Below are 16337 nucleotides of genomic sequence, written 5' to 3' on the forward strand. Positions count from 1 at the left end.
GCCCCAGAGAAATTTTTAAATACTTTTTCCCTATAATAGTTGTCTATCTCACCAAGGATATACATATAGCATATTTTCATATATTGTTGCCTCATACATCTTTGGTGAAATCTGTTCAGATCTTTTGTCCGTTTCTTAAATTGCTTTGTTTGTTTTCTTATTGTTAAGTTTTAAGAGTTCTTTATATATTCTGGATACAAGTCTTTTATCAGATATGTGATTTGCGAATATTGCTTCCCAGTCTGTGGCTTGTTTTTTCATCCCCTTAATAGTATTTTCTGCAGAGCCAAAGTTTTTGTTTGTTTGTTTTTGCGGTACACGGGCCTCTCACTGTTGTGGCCTCTCCCGTTGCGGAGCACAGGCTCCGGATGCGCAGGCTCAGCAGCCATGGCTCACAGGCCCAGCCACTCCGCGGCATGTGGGATCTTCCCGGACCGGGGCACGAACCCGTGCCCCTGCATCGGCAGGCGGACTCTCAACCACTGCGCAACCAGGGAAGCCAAGAGCCAAAGTTTTTAAATCTGTCAGTGTCCTTCATGTTTTTTGGGTCTAAAAACTCATTATCAAACCCAAGTTCATATGGATTTTTCTCCTATGGTTTCTTTTAGAAGCTTACAAGTTTTACATTTAGATCTTTGACTCATTTTGAGTTAGTTTTTATTTAAATGTGTGGTATGTGTCAAGGTTCATTTCTGGGGCACATAGAACTCTATTCTAGTACCATTTGTTGAAAAGACTAGCATTTCTCAATCAAATTGTCTTTGCACTTTTGTCAAAAATCAGTTGACCATATTTGTGGGAGTCTATTTCAGGGCTCTGTATTCTGTTCCATCAATCTCACTCTCTAGCCATCTATTATTTTTTTTCTCTTTAAGATTTAATAGGTATGTAATGCTCTAGATTTGGCAAACAGCATATACTTAAGTACCCCTTCTAGTTCAAGGTACCATAGCTCTATATATGAATTTCTTTCTGTCAAAACAATCGAAAATGGAACTCTAACAACAATGAAAAAAAGTTACCTTAAGCAGAACTTGACTAATGTGAAGCAGAAAAAGAATGCTGTAGCATGCAATAATATACTAAGACTGGGCAATTGCTCTGCCTAGAAACTGGGAGTTTTTCAACCTTAAAGAGCCCAGATGAGGTAAATCCCTTTGGCATAATCTATTTCCATATCAGATTTATAGCTTTATTGCTTTTTAATTGTTTGCATTTTGTTTTAACCTGGTTTAGGTGCCAGGTGTTCATCTATACTAAACTTCAACGGTTATAGTGTTTTAAAAAAGAACAATTCAAAAATACATACAGTATGAACTTACAAACATTCTTAAAATGTTACTTTAAAAATTTTTTAAAAGAACTGAAATTAATTTTCTCATATGCAAATACGCTTTATATGCTGTTTCGGTGGAATAAACAGTGATTTATCAGTATTTTATGAAAAGTACCTTGAGTTAGTAGGAGCTTTTATACATGTAAAAGGCTATTACCTTAAACTCCATGAATTAAGGTAATTCAAACATTTCTCCATTTTATGGCCCTACCACCAAAGACCCTAAGCAGTGATGCTGCAATTGAACCATCCATAGGTTGTAGCCCACCTCTGGAGGCCAGGGCCCTAGGTGTTTAATTTTTGTTGAAGGCTGTGTGCAAGTACTATAACAGGTGTTACGTTCCTTTCTTCCTAGCGAAAACTGTTGCTATTCAGTGGCACAGCTTAGAAACAAGGCTACCTTGGCTAGGAGAAGGGACCTTCTCACTTTGTGTCCCTAGAGTAGAGTAACCACTGTCTTCTGCAAACATCTGAGCCTAACATTGAAAAAGACAGATCATCTAGATTCAAACTTGCTTTTTAACCTTTTTACCTTTATTCATCTATACTTTCAACATATAGGAAAACATTAAGTAACATATTTTCATCACTAATTAATTTACTACAAAACTAGTAGCAAAGACTGTTAACTATCTACTAAAATGTAAACACATTTTGTTCCAAAATTCATTGCATACCACACAGCATAGGCTAAAACAATAAAAGGTACAAATCATAATTTTTTAAACTTCACTAGGATACGGATAAATCCTACCTAAGAGTATAATGATGAGCATAAAGTCAAATAATTAAGACTGGTGATAACTTTGCAATGTTATCCTGGCCTTCAATTTCTGGGCTACTCTCCAGCAGCATCAGGATTAGACATTCTCACCTTTTATCACAGGTCAGCTATATATCTTTTTTTCTACTTGACTAGGCAAGTGCATACAAACTGCACCTAAAACTGAATCTTACCAACGAGCAGCAAGGACATAAAATACGATGACTGTAACACTCAAGTCTTTGTCTGAGGCCTACATGATATCTTTCTAAACTCTCTGAAGTCAAGCCAAGGGTTTTTCATTTTAACTCCCTTACATAAAGCCCGTCTTTAAGACATTTGAAGTTACTGTCAATATTGCAAACAAATAAGCATATCCAGAAATTTTCTATTAATTTGTAATGATTAATAAAATTAAAAGAGTAAATGCTTATCTAAAAAGAAAAAGAAATTGGCAAGAAGTCATTATATAACTTTTGAAGTTAAGACATCTTCTTAGAATCAAGGAAATCAAATATACAGCAAAGAACAAATCTAACTTCCTATCTGCTGAGTACATATATACCTTTGATCTAATGAATTTCTAGAACAAATTTAAAACACAAAAAGAAATAATTCAGTACTTCAGCTCACATTCCAATTAATAACTGCCTTTGACTATAAGAAAAGTACTTTTCAGTAGGAACAGAATCTTATCCATTATCATGTAATAAATTTGAGGCTGTTTAAACAAGATAATTCTTAAAGAAGCAGCTAAATCAACAATGTAAATTTTAAAATGGAAAGCAAACTACGCTGACATCACAAAATTTGCAATTAGCAATGCTAGAAAAATGTATTAAGGACCTTTAACAAAAAAAATTGAGTAGAAGATAATAAATATAAGTAAGGCTTATATTCATTTCCTCTCTGCCCACATTCCCACCTGAAAGAACTTACCCTACTCACAGCCCTGGAAGAAATAGGCTTATTGTTTTTATTGGCTTACTGAAAAATAAATCAAATATAAAATTACATTAAAATCTAGTAAGCCACTGAAGCTATACTTCAAAGTAATAATGGAAAACCTATTTAAGGTTTAACACTCACATATGTGCACTTAAATAGTATGCACGTTGAAATCAATATAAATGTACACTTATATTGAATGAACTGATACACATGGTATAGCAATATCTAAATAATAAAAACTAAGGAGGAAGGAGACATCAAATATTACTAACATATCAAAATTGGCAAAAAGGTAGGAAAGAAATGTAGTGAATTCTATGAGATTCTTCTTCAGAGTAGGTCATTACCGAATAATTTATATTGTGTCTACTTTTAAAAAGACAAGCTTAAATAAAGGCAAAGATGCAATAAGGCTAAAAAAATAGAACAAAATCCACCCGTTTAGAAGATTAATGTTGATGAAACAATATATCAGTCATTCTTAAAAAGTTGTAGAACTTGTAGAAAAAGTGATTTGGGCTAGGAAAAGAGACCCTCTAACTTTGCCTCCCTAGAGTAGAGTGACCGTTGTCTTCTACAAACATCTGATCCTGAAAAGGACAGATAATCTAATTCCAAACTTGCTTTTAAACTTATTTACCTTTATTCACCTATGTTCCCAACAGTAGGAAAAGGTTAAGTAACATGTATTTTCATCACTAATTAACTGGCTTCAAAAAATGAGCAAATCACGTTAGACCTACTGAATGAGATTCCCCCCACCTGCCCCCCAAGGGGAGTAGTCCTAGCATACGCATTTTGTAAAAGTCAAACAAATTTTTAAAATTTGTCCCCAGGTCATTTGGATATGTACCCTTGGTAGAGATGGAGGCAGTTATTTTAAGTAGTGTGGTAGCCTCTCTGATGATACCTGAATAAGGAATTGAATGAAGAGAAGGAATGGTTACTAAGAATATCTCAGAGAAGAACGTTTCAAGCTGAGGTAACCCCAAGTGCAGAGGCCTGAAAGATGAATGACCTTCATGTGTCTGTGGAACAGTAAGAAGAACAATATGCCTGGTGTGAAGTGAGCAACAGGAGTAAGGTGGATAACAGCTTGGCCAAAATGTGTAAGAAACTGAGGACCAGAGCAGAGAGTGGAGGGGTTGCCTTTGCTAAAAGAATATGGATTCAGATGCAGATGAGTAGATTTGGTGGTGGGAAAATGAGGAAGTTCTCCTGCTACTTCTGTTTCCGTAATGAATTAAGGAGCAACATGATCAGCCAAAAGTGAGAAGAGGGGTGGACATGTTGGGTGCTATTAATTCAGAAGATTCTCTTCCAGGAACAATGAGAAAACCAGCTAAGAAAGCTATTTGAAATAATGAAGTAGCTATTCATTTCCTCCCTGCTCACATTCCCACCTTAGAGAACCTACCCTACTCACAGCCCTGGAAGAAACAACCTTATACTATCAGTTAGGTTTAGGATCTACCACACTTAACAGAAACCCCAAATAATGTGGCTTCAACAATGTTAAGATTATTTTATTTCACATAGAAAAAGTCCTAGACAGGCAATCCAAGCGGGAATTGTAATTCCATGAAGTCTTCAAGGACCCAGGCTCCTTCAACCGCTCCATTCTGCCATCCATAGCTCCAACCTGTGTGCCAGGCTGATAGCAAGAGGAAGGGATGAAGGAGGGCTAGCCTCTTCCTTCTTTCCTTTATAAAAAGACTGCGTGAAAGTCTGACACACTTCTGTTTTATCTCACTAGCCAAAATGTGGTCACAAGGCCATCCTTAGCTACAAAGGAGACTGGTGAATGTCTTTTAGCTAGGCAGCCATGAATCCAGCTAAAAATTTGGGTTCTCCTTACTAAATAAGAAGGGAAGGATAGATGATAGAGGGTCTATTTATTTCTGTCACACCCACATATCTCATGGCTTTTAACTCCCCCTCTGCTACCATTATCCTCTCCAATAACAAGAATGAATGGACACCTACCCCAAGCCAAGCCAATAAGATTCTCTCTCCCAAGAATTTGGGACACAGAAAGCAGGTCAATTTACTTCTGAAGAGCTGAAGTGCAAGAGGGAACAGACTGGAGCCTTACAGAGAAAACACAAGATTATAGAAGATAAGGGAACAAATGAACAAAGGCAAGCAGAGAGTTGAGGCTGCAGAAGGAGAGAAAATATAAGTTTCTGACAACTTCCTTTCCTGTGAGGACTGTGCACAATTCTTTTATCTGGATTCTGCACAACTCCTCTATTCCCTTACATAGAAATCACTTTACTTGAGATAATTTGACTTAATTTATGATTTAATGTTATTTATGATTTAATGTTATGTGCATAATGTTATGTTTCTGCATCTTCTATGAAACTTGTAGAAGACAATCATTATGTTCTTCTCCACCCCTTGTGTAAAGACTGATAAGATAGAATTTCCTTTAGAATTTTATACTTTTTAAAAGACTGAAATAATTAGGAATTGATACCTTTCTTCTTAAAATTCAGATAATGGCAATTATGTAATCCTTATTACGTCTCTTTTGTCTTGTCTGCCAGGAAGATGATGAATAAATTTATTACACAGTCACAGGTACTTATAGCAATTCCTGGCTAAAGCACAGAGACTGTAGTAGATTGCATTACTATTTCTAAGCTCTCAGTGGAAGGTTTATACTTCACCATATGGACATCAGGCTTGGCCATATCATTTACTCTGGCCAGTGAAATGGTGAAGTGATTATGCCACTTCTGAGTAGAAGCTTTAAGAACTAGCATATGATTCATCATCACTCTTTTCCCTCTGCCATTCCTCTCAGAAAGAGGCTGTCCCTTCATCCTCAGCCCTTGAATGAAGATGATATGGAGGAGATGCACAGATCCCACCAGGCTGTAGCCAGAGCAAGAAAACAAACACTAGTTTTAAACCACTGAGATATGGGGTTTGTTTGTTACCATAACCTAACCTAAGTTGACTTATAAAGGGAACATTAAGTAAGAAATAATTCAGAATGTATGTTTATGTGTCAGGACGTCGATGTAAAACAGAAAGGACTAACAGGACAAAAATGTATGACGTAAGCACTAGGACCCTTCCAGGGTTCCTATCTCAATGGTTACAACCACCACTTGGCCAGTTATCTAAGCCACAAAACAGAGTCATCTGGAATATATTTTTTTCCTTCAGGTCTCCTACATCCAATCTATTACCTCCTTAATATCTCTCGAATCCATGCCCACAGATACTACCTTAGTTAGTTAGATCCTTATTACCTCTCCCTTGGACTAATCTAATACTCCACTAATTTGTCTTTCTGCTTCAGTCTCCTTCCTCTAATCCACCCCCTACATTTATATGGAGTAATACATATTCCTAAAATGATGTTATACCTTGGCCAGAGACATTCCACATGAGACTTACACTTTAGCTGGACATGTACGAGTTGGCCCTGGCCAACCCCTCTCTAGGCTCCGTAGAGGTGTCAGACCATTGCATGTTCAGGTACAGGCTTTGCCACTTTTGGGCCATAAGCCACTTATCCTCTTCAAATCCAGTTTGTTTGTTTGTTTTCATTTGTAAAATGAGAATCATACTATAAACTGTAACTTGTAGCTTTGTTCTAGGGGTTAAATTAGAGTAATAAACTGCCTTGGCAAAATGTATTGCCTGGTCACACTGTAGAAGAACAATAAATACTTGTGGAATAAGAGAACAACTCTCTGGCTAGATCACCTATGAACACTTCACAGCCCTTATTTGCTTATACAACTGTCCCCCTTTACTAGAAACTAAGCAACTTGAGAAGAGGCTGAGCCTTTCTAATCTGAGCTTCCTGGGACCTAGCACGGTGCCTGGTACAAAGGAGGAATTCAATTAATGTGCAAAAGCTAAGTGATCCCTGAAATAAAATCCCTGAACAGTTAGAGAAGGGACAGAAAGAAAGGCTAGAGTCAGACAGAGTACAATCACTAATAACTATAAATCTTCCTCAGGCCCTTGTGTAACTTCATATGCTTTTAACTTTGTGCTAAACAAGAACTTGGTATCTTGGGTGGCTATTCTCTTCTGTATTTTACCCAAAGTATACTTGCCAATTTAATTTACAGGTGAATTCACAATATACAGATAAGGAAGGTAGGAAAGCAATGAATGTTTCAAAACTCTTCAGTGTGACTACATTTGTTCCAGGGTAGAGAACATTTCCTCAAATGCTGAATAACTTAAAGAACAATAATATAATTGCACATAATCTCAATATTACATTTCAAATGTATAATTCCGTTGCCTATAAACAACTGATACTGCAAGGTCAGTAGAAGGTAACTCTCTAGGGTAACACAAATCAATACACTCTAAAGAGATGCAAACAGCTCTTCTCCCTTTTGACAGGAGAACCTCCCCCACGTATGTATTTCACTGCTTCCTGCCTGCCAAACAAAATCTAATTGTAAAAACAGTAGGGTTGTTGTATTTCCTAAGTATATAACTGAAGTCCAAGGATTTTTTTGTTTGTTTTATTTTGAAAGCGATTCCTTGGATATGGATTAAGGTTCTCAATGAACTAACTGGACATTTTTAAAGTGGTATTTTATTTCAAACAGCCCAAGAAACAGTTTTACCCAGAACATCCAAAAATTCTTGCTATAAATACCTAAAAAGAAGAAAAATGGAAGCTCGCCAGAAATGCCAGATGATGGTGTGGTTTATATTATAATTGTTACTATTCCAAAATTTTAAACATAATAGGTAAAGACAACAGGATAAACCATCTAGTCTACATTGGGAGATTATGCAACATTAATTTAAAGGACGTTACAATGCTAAAATGTTATTTCTTTTAAATAGTGGTTCCAAAAAATGGCTTATCGTACTAGCATTAGGATGAAACTTATGAGGTTGCTGTATTTGACTATTCTTGATCTACAAAAAATGGCAATTTTATTTTTTATTTACTTTATTTATTTATTTATTTATTTTTGTGGTATGCGGGCCTCTCACTGTTGTGGCCTCTCCCGTTGCAGAGCACAGGCTCTGGACACGCAGGCTCAGCAGCCACGGCTCACGGGCCCAGCCACTCCGCGGCATGTGGGATCTTCCCGGACCGGGGCACGAACCTGTGTCCCCTCCATCGGCAGGCGGACTCTCAACCACTGCGCCACCAGGGAAGCCCAAAAATGGCAATTTTATATTCATCCCTTTTTAAACCTGGTATTTTAATCTTGTCCTGAAAGATACATTGCCTACTTATCATCTATAATATTTTGCATGCACTTCTATTAGAGCACATACCATACTGAATTGTAATTAATTGTTTATAATTCTTATGCTATATTGCGAACATCTGTGGGCAAAAACCATTTCTCCTTTTTTTCATGTTCCTGGAGCCTGGCACTGTCTGGCATATAGCAGTTCTTGCACAGTAAGTGACAGTAAGAGTAACACATATTTGAGAATAGAATGATAGGTTAAGAAAGAACATATAAAAAAGAAAAGTCAAGTTCTAGTAAGAGTTAGTATGCAAACTAACTGCTACCAGACTGCTCCAAAGCTTACTATCTGCTGTTAAACCCAAATATTTCCTGAAAAGACAGTATTTAGACCACTACTACTCTATATGAAAGAAATAATACCTTCAAATTTTCAGAGACCACTTCCGCAATGTATAGATCTCGCATTTCTTTCTCTTTCTCTTTTTTTACTGTCTGCTTCAGTTCAATACCTTGGGGCAACAGAAGGTGAAAGGAAGCAAAAATGCTCTAACTGGTTAATTTCATTCCTTGCTTGTAAAAGTTCTGAGGAAAGAGGGGGACTTCTTAGAGATGGTGATTCTAATGATTTAAATAGGGTTTTGGAATGCCTGTGGACTTCAACCTTTGTTATTGTACTATCTTTTAAATTTTGTACTATCATTTTTATACGTGTATTAGCTTTTAAACTTTTGAAACTTAAATATGACACTATCTTTTTGAATTTGCTAAAGCAAACCAAGTTTATGTACTAAAGACAGCTATGTACTTCCTAAAGTCTGATCATAAAGTAAGAGAAACCAGAATACAAAGTATATTAAGACTCAAAAAATTCCCTAAGGCTGAGAGAAAGCTTAATTAATATTTTTGAGAAGGCTAGAAATATTGGGGGAAAAAAAGTATTCAAAGTTCCATAAGAAAACGTGGTCCCATATTTCAAATTCAACAAAAGGAGACTTGAAAGATTAAAATTAGCAGCAGTTCATTTGGATGTTCACCCAGGCCAAAGGAGGTATTTCTGATTGTATTATCCCTTGCTTCATAATTTAAAGTTCAATCCAACTCATTAGATTTCAAACTCAACTTCAATATTTATATTTAAATTTCTGATACTATCATATAAGATATTTCACATTCAGTCAACGTAACACAACTCATGAGTAAAACACAAATTCTACTTGACTTTACCAAATAAGAGAATTGTTTTATGATATAGGAATAATGCCACAGTCAACTAAATATGACAGGTAAACAACACAGCTGATCAAACCAGAACCTGTTCAAACACCAAAACTAACATACTCTAGTTAACCTTGAAGGACTACTACCAAAACTAGTAATGGCGATTTCAGGGTATATGTCAAGATTTCTTTGATTTATATTTCATTTTGATGAAAATACTTTAGAAGAGTAATCAAAATAAAATTAGAGATGACAGAAATTACACAATGAAAGACAGAATTTCCCTAATGACTGTAATCAGCACAACAAACCACTGACTTTTGACTCTCCAGTATGCTTCCTACATCTGATTTTACTGTTTAGCCATTTATTATAAATCTGTAAACAGATGCTAAAAACAAGTAGGGCAGACGACTCAATTTGGTTTATATGATTAACTTGCAGCAGGTGAGCTCCACCTGCAGGCAAAGAAAAGATTCTTTAGAATAAATTTTAAAACAGGACTTTCCAAAGACAGGCTGTAACTACCGCCTTTCAGTTAACCTTGAGTGCACATTAGAATAACCCGTGCTTTTTAAAACTTCTCATGGTCGAAAAATTCTGATTGACTTGATCAGGGGTGAGGCTTGTAAGGTGACTCAAATATATGGAAAACATTGAGAGACACTGATTTGAATCTTTACCAGCACACATCTTGAAAAACATTAGGAAAACTCAAATATCATTTTGTTTCTTCTAAAATGACTTCTCACTATACTGATCCTTTCACCTTTTTCAGAGATTAAACTGAGTTCAACTGATATAAATGTCTTATCTCTGTTAGACCACAAAAAAGACCTGAGGTGACCCTACAATTTTTTAAATCTACCTTTACATTATTCTGTGCCTCAGAAGTAATCAAGAGAGCGAGTGTTTGGTGGGGGTTGGGGTTCTTAACCCTTAGCTGCGCATTAGAATATCTGGAGAGATTTTACAAAGTCTTATTGCCCTAAATTAATGTTATGTTCTTGGAAGTTAGAAAAGTGGTTACTATCAGGGGAGGAGGGGAGAAACAACCAGAATAGGGCAAGAGGGAGACTTGTGGGTAATGGCAATTTTCTGTTTCTTGATCTGGGTGATGGGTATAGGGGTGTATTTGGCTTGTAAAAATTCAGCAACTGGTGTATTTATTATATGTGCACTATGAAATATAGTTCATACAGATATAGTCTGCACGTACACTATATTTCAATTGAAAGTTAAAAAGTAAAAATGCATGTGCCCAGGCTTCACTGCAGACCAAATGATTCAGAATCTTTGGGATTGGGAGCTGGGCATCAGTATTTTTTCTTTTCAACATTTCTCCAGTGAATCTAATGTGGAGTCAGGAGTGAAAACCATTCTTCTAATGAATCACAAATGTATTTATTCGCCCACTCATTACACAAACTTTAATGACCAATTACCCCGTGCTTATTATACAAGACTCGGAGGACGTAAGACAGTCTCCAAAGGAGCTCATTATAGGCAACGGATAGTAGGCAAAGCAATATATCTCATGTGACACATACAAGGAAGTTACTTATAAGATCTGGAGGAGAAAGTGATTTGTCAAAGAAGGATTCACTCTTTTTTTTTGTTCATTCATTTATATAAACATCTGAGTACCTATGATGTTTGACCACAGGTGGTAAATGGATACAATCTCTGCCTTTAAGAAAATTACAGTATAAGGGTACACAAGGAAGAAAAAAAATGTATAACCGGATGTCATAATATCACAGAAGTATGAAAAAGGTACTATGGGAATACCCTGGGGAGTCAGAAGTTGCTGACCTTGGAGCTAAGATGATACAAACTTGAACTAGTCCAGTGGCACTGGTGGTAAAAATTAGTATTCTAGAGAAGTGCTTCTCAAACTTTAATGTACAAATCACCTGAGGATCCTATTAAAACACAGATTCTGATTCAGAAAGTGTGAGGTGGGGCCTGAGACTTGGCATTTCTAAAAAGATTCCAAGAGAAACTAATGCTATTCGTCCACAGGTCACAATTTAAGTAGCAGGTTCTTGAGGAAGATGGTTTTCAAGAGGGAAAAGGCAAAAAATGCCAAATTCCACAGCAGAGACACCAGGAAAAACAAAAACTGGAAAGTAGCCATTAGATTTGTCAAGTACATGGCCTTAGGGAGAGTAGTTTCAGGGGAGTGATAAGGGAAAAGCTAAATGATGTGTATTTAAAAATAAATGGGAACTAAGGTGGTGGGGACAGGAAATAATGAAGTGGTGTTTTTGTTTTCACTCTCGAATGCTGGAAGAGGCTTAAGTCTATCCACAAGCTGAAGGAAAGGAATGAGTGAAGAGAGAAAACTAAAGACAGAGCAAAGAGGATGGAATCATTTTGAATGGGCAGAGGGATTCCTCCCTTTAAAACAGAAGAGGAGATAAGAATTGGTCTGAATAGGTACAGCGAAAAGTGAAAAGAATAAGAGTTGAAGAAGTTATTCTTGTTTCACAGAACAGGAAGCCAGGTGACCTAATGAGAGAGAGTGAACCTGAGGTTGAAGGGAAAGCACTGGAGGCACAGCTGAGGCTGGACTTGTCTACGGCTGTGTGATTCTGCTCAGCAGCATTCAGTAGTCAAGGTATAGGCTTACAGAAAGTGGACTGGGTAAGAAAGAGTGAGACTGATGCATTTAGAAGAGGAGGGAGGCAAGGGACAGAAATCCTCAAGAAATCAGAATAAGTACAATGAGAGAAAAGAAAGGAGAGGAGGTAGGAAGAGCTTTGGATTTTTTCCGCTTGAACCCCTAAGTACTTTTCAATAGAACAATTAGAGAAATAATCTACTCTGTGTGAATTTGTTGAAAATTATATTGTTAAATATTATTCCCCAATTTAAATATTAAGTACTCAAGAAACCTGCTTGTAGGTTTACTATCCAAAGTGATGAGCAGCTTTAACAGATTCCAGATGTTTCTTTACAAATAGAAGCAATACCACAAATTTTCAGTAATATCATACTTTGAATGGCTCCTTGCCTAAAAGGCTGGGAGGCTAGTCTAGTCCCTGATCCTACTGCTTGAATCAGAAAATGACTGCAGGATAATGTAGTACTTCAAGCACATACAAATGAACCGTTTGTATATACCAAGAGCACTGATTTTTTTAATAGATAATGATTTCACACTGACATCCTATCTGGCTAGCAGGTATACCCATTATAATTCAACTTAGACTGAGCAGTGATTTTCCTTTAAATATAATTATCCTTTTTTACCACATTACAATTTTATAAGATTCTTAGAAGTTTTTCTGTTTTTCTTTTAACATAAAATTAACATGAGACAAACTGTAGTGAAGCTGGTATAACTGACCGAAAGCACTAATGATTTCAGACATTTGCTGAAATTTCTTTTATGATATCACTGAGATTAGGAGGGATAGACAGTATAAATCAGACTTGAAAAGACATTTAAGAGGGTTTTCAGGCCCATACATTTCTTAACCAGTTTAGACAAATTTTACTCAAATCTGAGGATGTCTCTTTTTGTTCCATACAATTGCTTTACTGCTTTTGTTGGTTTTAAACAAATACAACCTTCCACATCTAGCTAATACATTGTTTGTCCCAAATATAAGAACAATTTAGAGGCTTTTAAAGAAGAGATCAGAGAGGAATGAACTGGAATTTGACTCACATGACCACTGCTGTAAATAAAATTGGTCTATTTTCTTTTAGGCCTCTGAATGGGCTAAATTAGCATGACTGGTATATATATCAAACATTATGAAAATAGTATGTTAGAAAGTAAGTTGAATAAAGGGCTCAATCTTAATTTAAAATTAACTATAAAATGACAAAAACTCTGATACTTACCTAAATGGGAAGGAAATCCAAAGGAGGAGATATATGTATATGTATGGCTGATTCACTTTGGTGTACAGCAGAAACTAACACAACATTGTAAAGCAACTATACTCTAACAAAAATTAATTAAAACACAAAAGCAAAAGCAAAAACAAAACTCTGATACTTAGAAGCACAACGCTTGACTCACCTGCGGCTAACTGATTTCTTCTCCACTTCACTCTCTCCAGCTGTCTTAACATTTGCACTTGTGCCCTTTTTTAACTTTTTTGCAATTCTTTCTCGCATCTGGTCCTTCTCATCACCATCAACATATTCATCATGCTCTGCACTTCCATATTCTCCATCCTGTGGAAATTGAAATGGAGTATTTGCTGGGCATTCCATTTTCTTCTTTCACTTCCAGAGATCCATCTCAAACTCTCCTTGTTGCATTCTAGGCCAGGTTACTTTTTGTTTCGTTTTGTTTTGAACTAGTGAGGGCTTGAAGAATCTGCTACAGGCGGGAATACCCCCTGGGATCTGCTCTAGGCTGGCTATGTAAGTACTGTATAGCCTAGTAAGGGCTGTTGCTCGATCCACACCCAGCTCCTTTGCACAGCAGACTATGCTCCCTCTGGATCGCCCAGGATATTGTCTATCTACATTCCTATTCCTTCCCAGTAGGAAATGTGGCTTTTGGAGGCAGTTGGCCAGCGTACTGACCGCACCCAGGGATTAATGCAAGTAAAAGAGGTGGAGGTAGAGAAACTGATATTTCTTCCTACAATCTAAGTCATAGCAATCACTCCTCGGCTCAAAACCCTCCAGTGGATTCCCAACTCACTCAAACCCTACACAATCTGGACCTCCCTGACATAATCTCCTACAACTCCAGGCCAGCAACACTAGCCAACTTTGGAGTTGCTCTTCTCTCCAGCCTGAAACTCTCCTATTCCATGTATCTGCATTGCTGACTCTTTCATCTCCTTCAGGTCTCTGCTCAAATGCCACCCTTTTGGTGACACTTTTCTTGATCCCCCGAATAAAATGGCAGAGCCACCCACCCACCTCCAGTACTCTCTATTCCCCTCCCCTATTTTATTTTTCCTCAAAACATTTATCACCCATACTATACATTTTAATTATTTATGTGATTATTGTCTCTCTCCCATAATCAGAGGAAGGAGTCCATTAGAACTAAAATTCTGGATTGTTTTGCTTATTGCTAAATCTTCAACTTCCAGAATAGCTCCCAGCATCAAGACAGCGAGCAATGGAGGGAGAAAGGAGGAAAGAGGGAGGGAAGAGGGTAGAGAAGGAGAAGGAAGAAACTACCCAAGTGGATCTTTTTCTCTTGTGATTCTCCAGGTGAGTCATGGTGAGGCAGGATTCTTAACTTGAGGCTTGTGGACCTTAGAGCAGTGGTTCTCAAAGTCTAGTCCTCAGGCTATAAAACATGGATTGGCTCTAAAAATGTAAAATCCTAGTCCTCATCTCAGTATTACTGAACCAAATCTCTAGGGATGGAAATTGTGAGTGTTTTCAATGAGATGTTTAAGAAATTCTTAGCCTTAAAACTTGATAACCACTGACCTAGGTCTTCCATGCTTGGTCCTCAGGAGATATAAAAAAAGAAAATGCCCTGCAAATTCATAAAATTTTGTTTGTGGATGTAATATATTTCCTGGAAAGAAGGTCTGCAGTCTTAGTGATTGCAAAGGATCTTGGGACACAAAACAGATTAAAAACTATACAGTGTCCTTAGATGACCTCACGCCCTCAAGACCATAAGAACATAATTTTACATTAGGCCTTGAGCCTATCTTACAGACCCATATTGTTACACAGATGTCTCCAAGTTATCTGAATCTCAAAATGCACATTATTAAGCACATTATTTTTCATTGTTCTCCCCACCTATCTTTTTTTTTTTTTTTTTTTTTTTTTTTGCGGTACGTGGGCTTCTCACTGTTGTGGCCTCTCCTGTTGCGGAGCACAGGCTCCGGATGCACAGGCTCAGCGGCCGTGGCTCACGGGCCCAGCCGCTCCACGGCATGTGGGATCTTCCCAGACTGGGGCACGAACCCGTGTCCCCTGCATCGGCAGGCGGACTCTCAACCACTGCGCCACCAGGGAAGCCCTGATTTTTAATTTTTGATAACAGTTAATAACGTGAAGTAGCTAGCAAGATAAAGGAAACAAAGAGTTTAAAACTAATAACCTTGGAAGAAATTTCAGACTGGGTACATTGGGGATTGCCAGTAATGCTCTTTTGTGATAAAGTCATTGGATTATCATCTCAGCCTTTGCCTCCTTATGAGTTATCAGTGTAATTAATGTATTAATTTGTTTAAGTCTGTGTTAAGTATTTCAAACGGTACAGAAGGTGTAGTAGCTAGTAAACACGCCTTCATTCCCTCTGAGCACTCCTGTTTTCCTAGTTTGTCTTCTGGAGCCACCAAGAAAAAACTCGTGCCTTTTTAAAAAGCACAGCAGAAGTATTTGAAGACAGCTATTGTATAATCCCTTTCAGCATTTTGTCTTCCAGGCTGCATTCCTCAGTTCTCTCCATAGTTTATTTATGAGATGGTTCCCGCCTTCCTTATCTTTTTGTTGCCCATTTAATGCACATTTTTGAGTGTCAAAATCCTTTAAAAGTTCCATGCTTAGAACTGAATATACATTCTGGGTATGCTCTGCTAGTCTCAGGATAAAAGGACTAAAATCCCCCATGATCCGAGTACTATACTTCCTTGATCTGAACACTATACTTTTTTTTTTTTTTTTTTTTTTGGCGGTACGTGGGCCTCTCACTGTTGTGGCCTCTCCCGTTGCGGAGCACAGGCTCCGGACGCGCAGGCTCAGCGGCCATGGCTCACGGGCCCAGTCGATCCGCGGCATGTAGGATCTTCCCGGACCGCGGCACGAACCCGTGTCCCCTGCATCGGCAGGCGGACTCTCAACCACTGCACCACCAGGGAAGCCCTCCCCACCTATCTTTTGTACCCATCTAACAAGTTGCCCAAATCAGAAA

The 16337-nt window shown here is 37.6% G+C and overlaps 1 protein-coding gene across 6 annotated transcripts in view; it reads right to left on the minus strand.

Moving 5' to 3' along the window:
* Positions 1–16337, minus strand: part of CWC27 (CWC27 spliceosome associated cyclophilin) — a 238151-nt gene that overhangs the window by 182030 nt on the left and 39784 nt on the right. For all 6 annotated transcript variants that reach the window (XR_004483733.2, XM_033429886.2, XM_033429887.2 and 3 more), the window contains exon 10: positions 13512–13669. Coding sequence is in view for 5 of the 6 variants with exons in the window: in XM_033429886.2 (XP_033285777.1) it covers positions 13512–13669 (158 nt within the window). In the remaining variant the exon portion in view is untranslated. The remainder of the gene's footprint in view (positions 1–13511; positions 13670–16337) is intronic.

The sequence above is a fragment of the Orcinus orca genome, chromosome 3 (genome assembly GCF_937001465.1).
Source record: "Orcinus orca chromosome 3, mOrcOrc1.1, whole genome shotgun sequence".
Taxonomy (NCBI): domain Eukaryota; kingdom Metazoa; phylum Chordata; class Mammalia; order Artiodactyla; family Delphinidae; genus Orcinus; species Orcinus orca.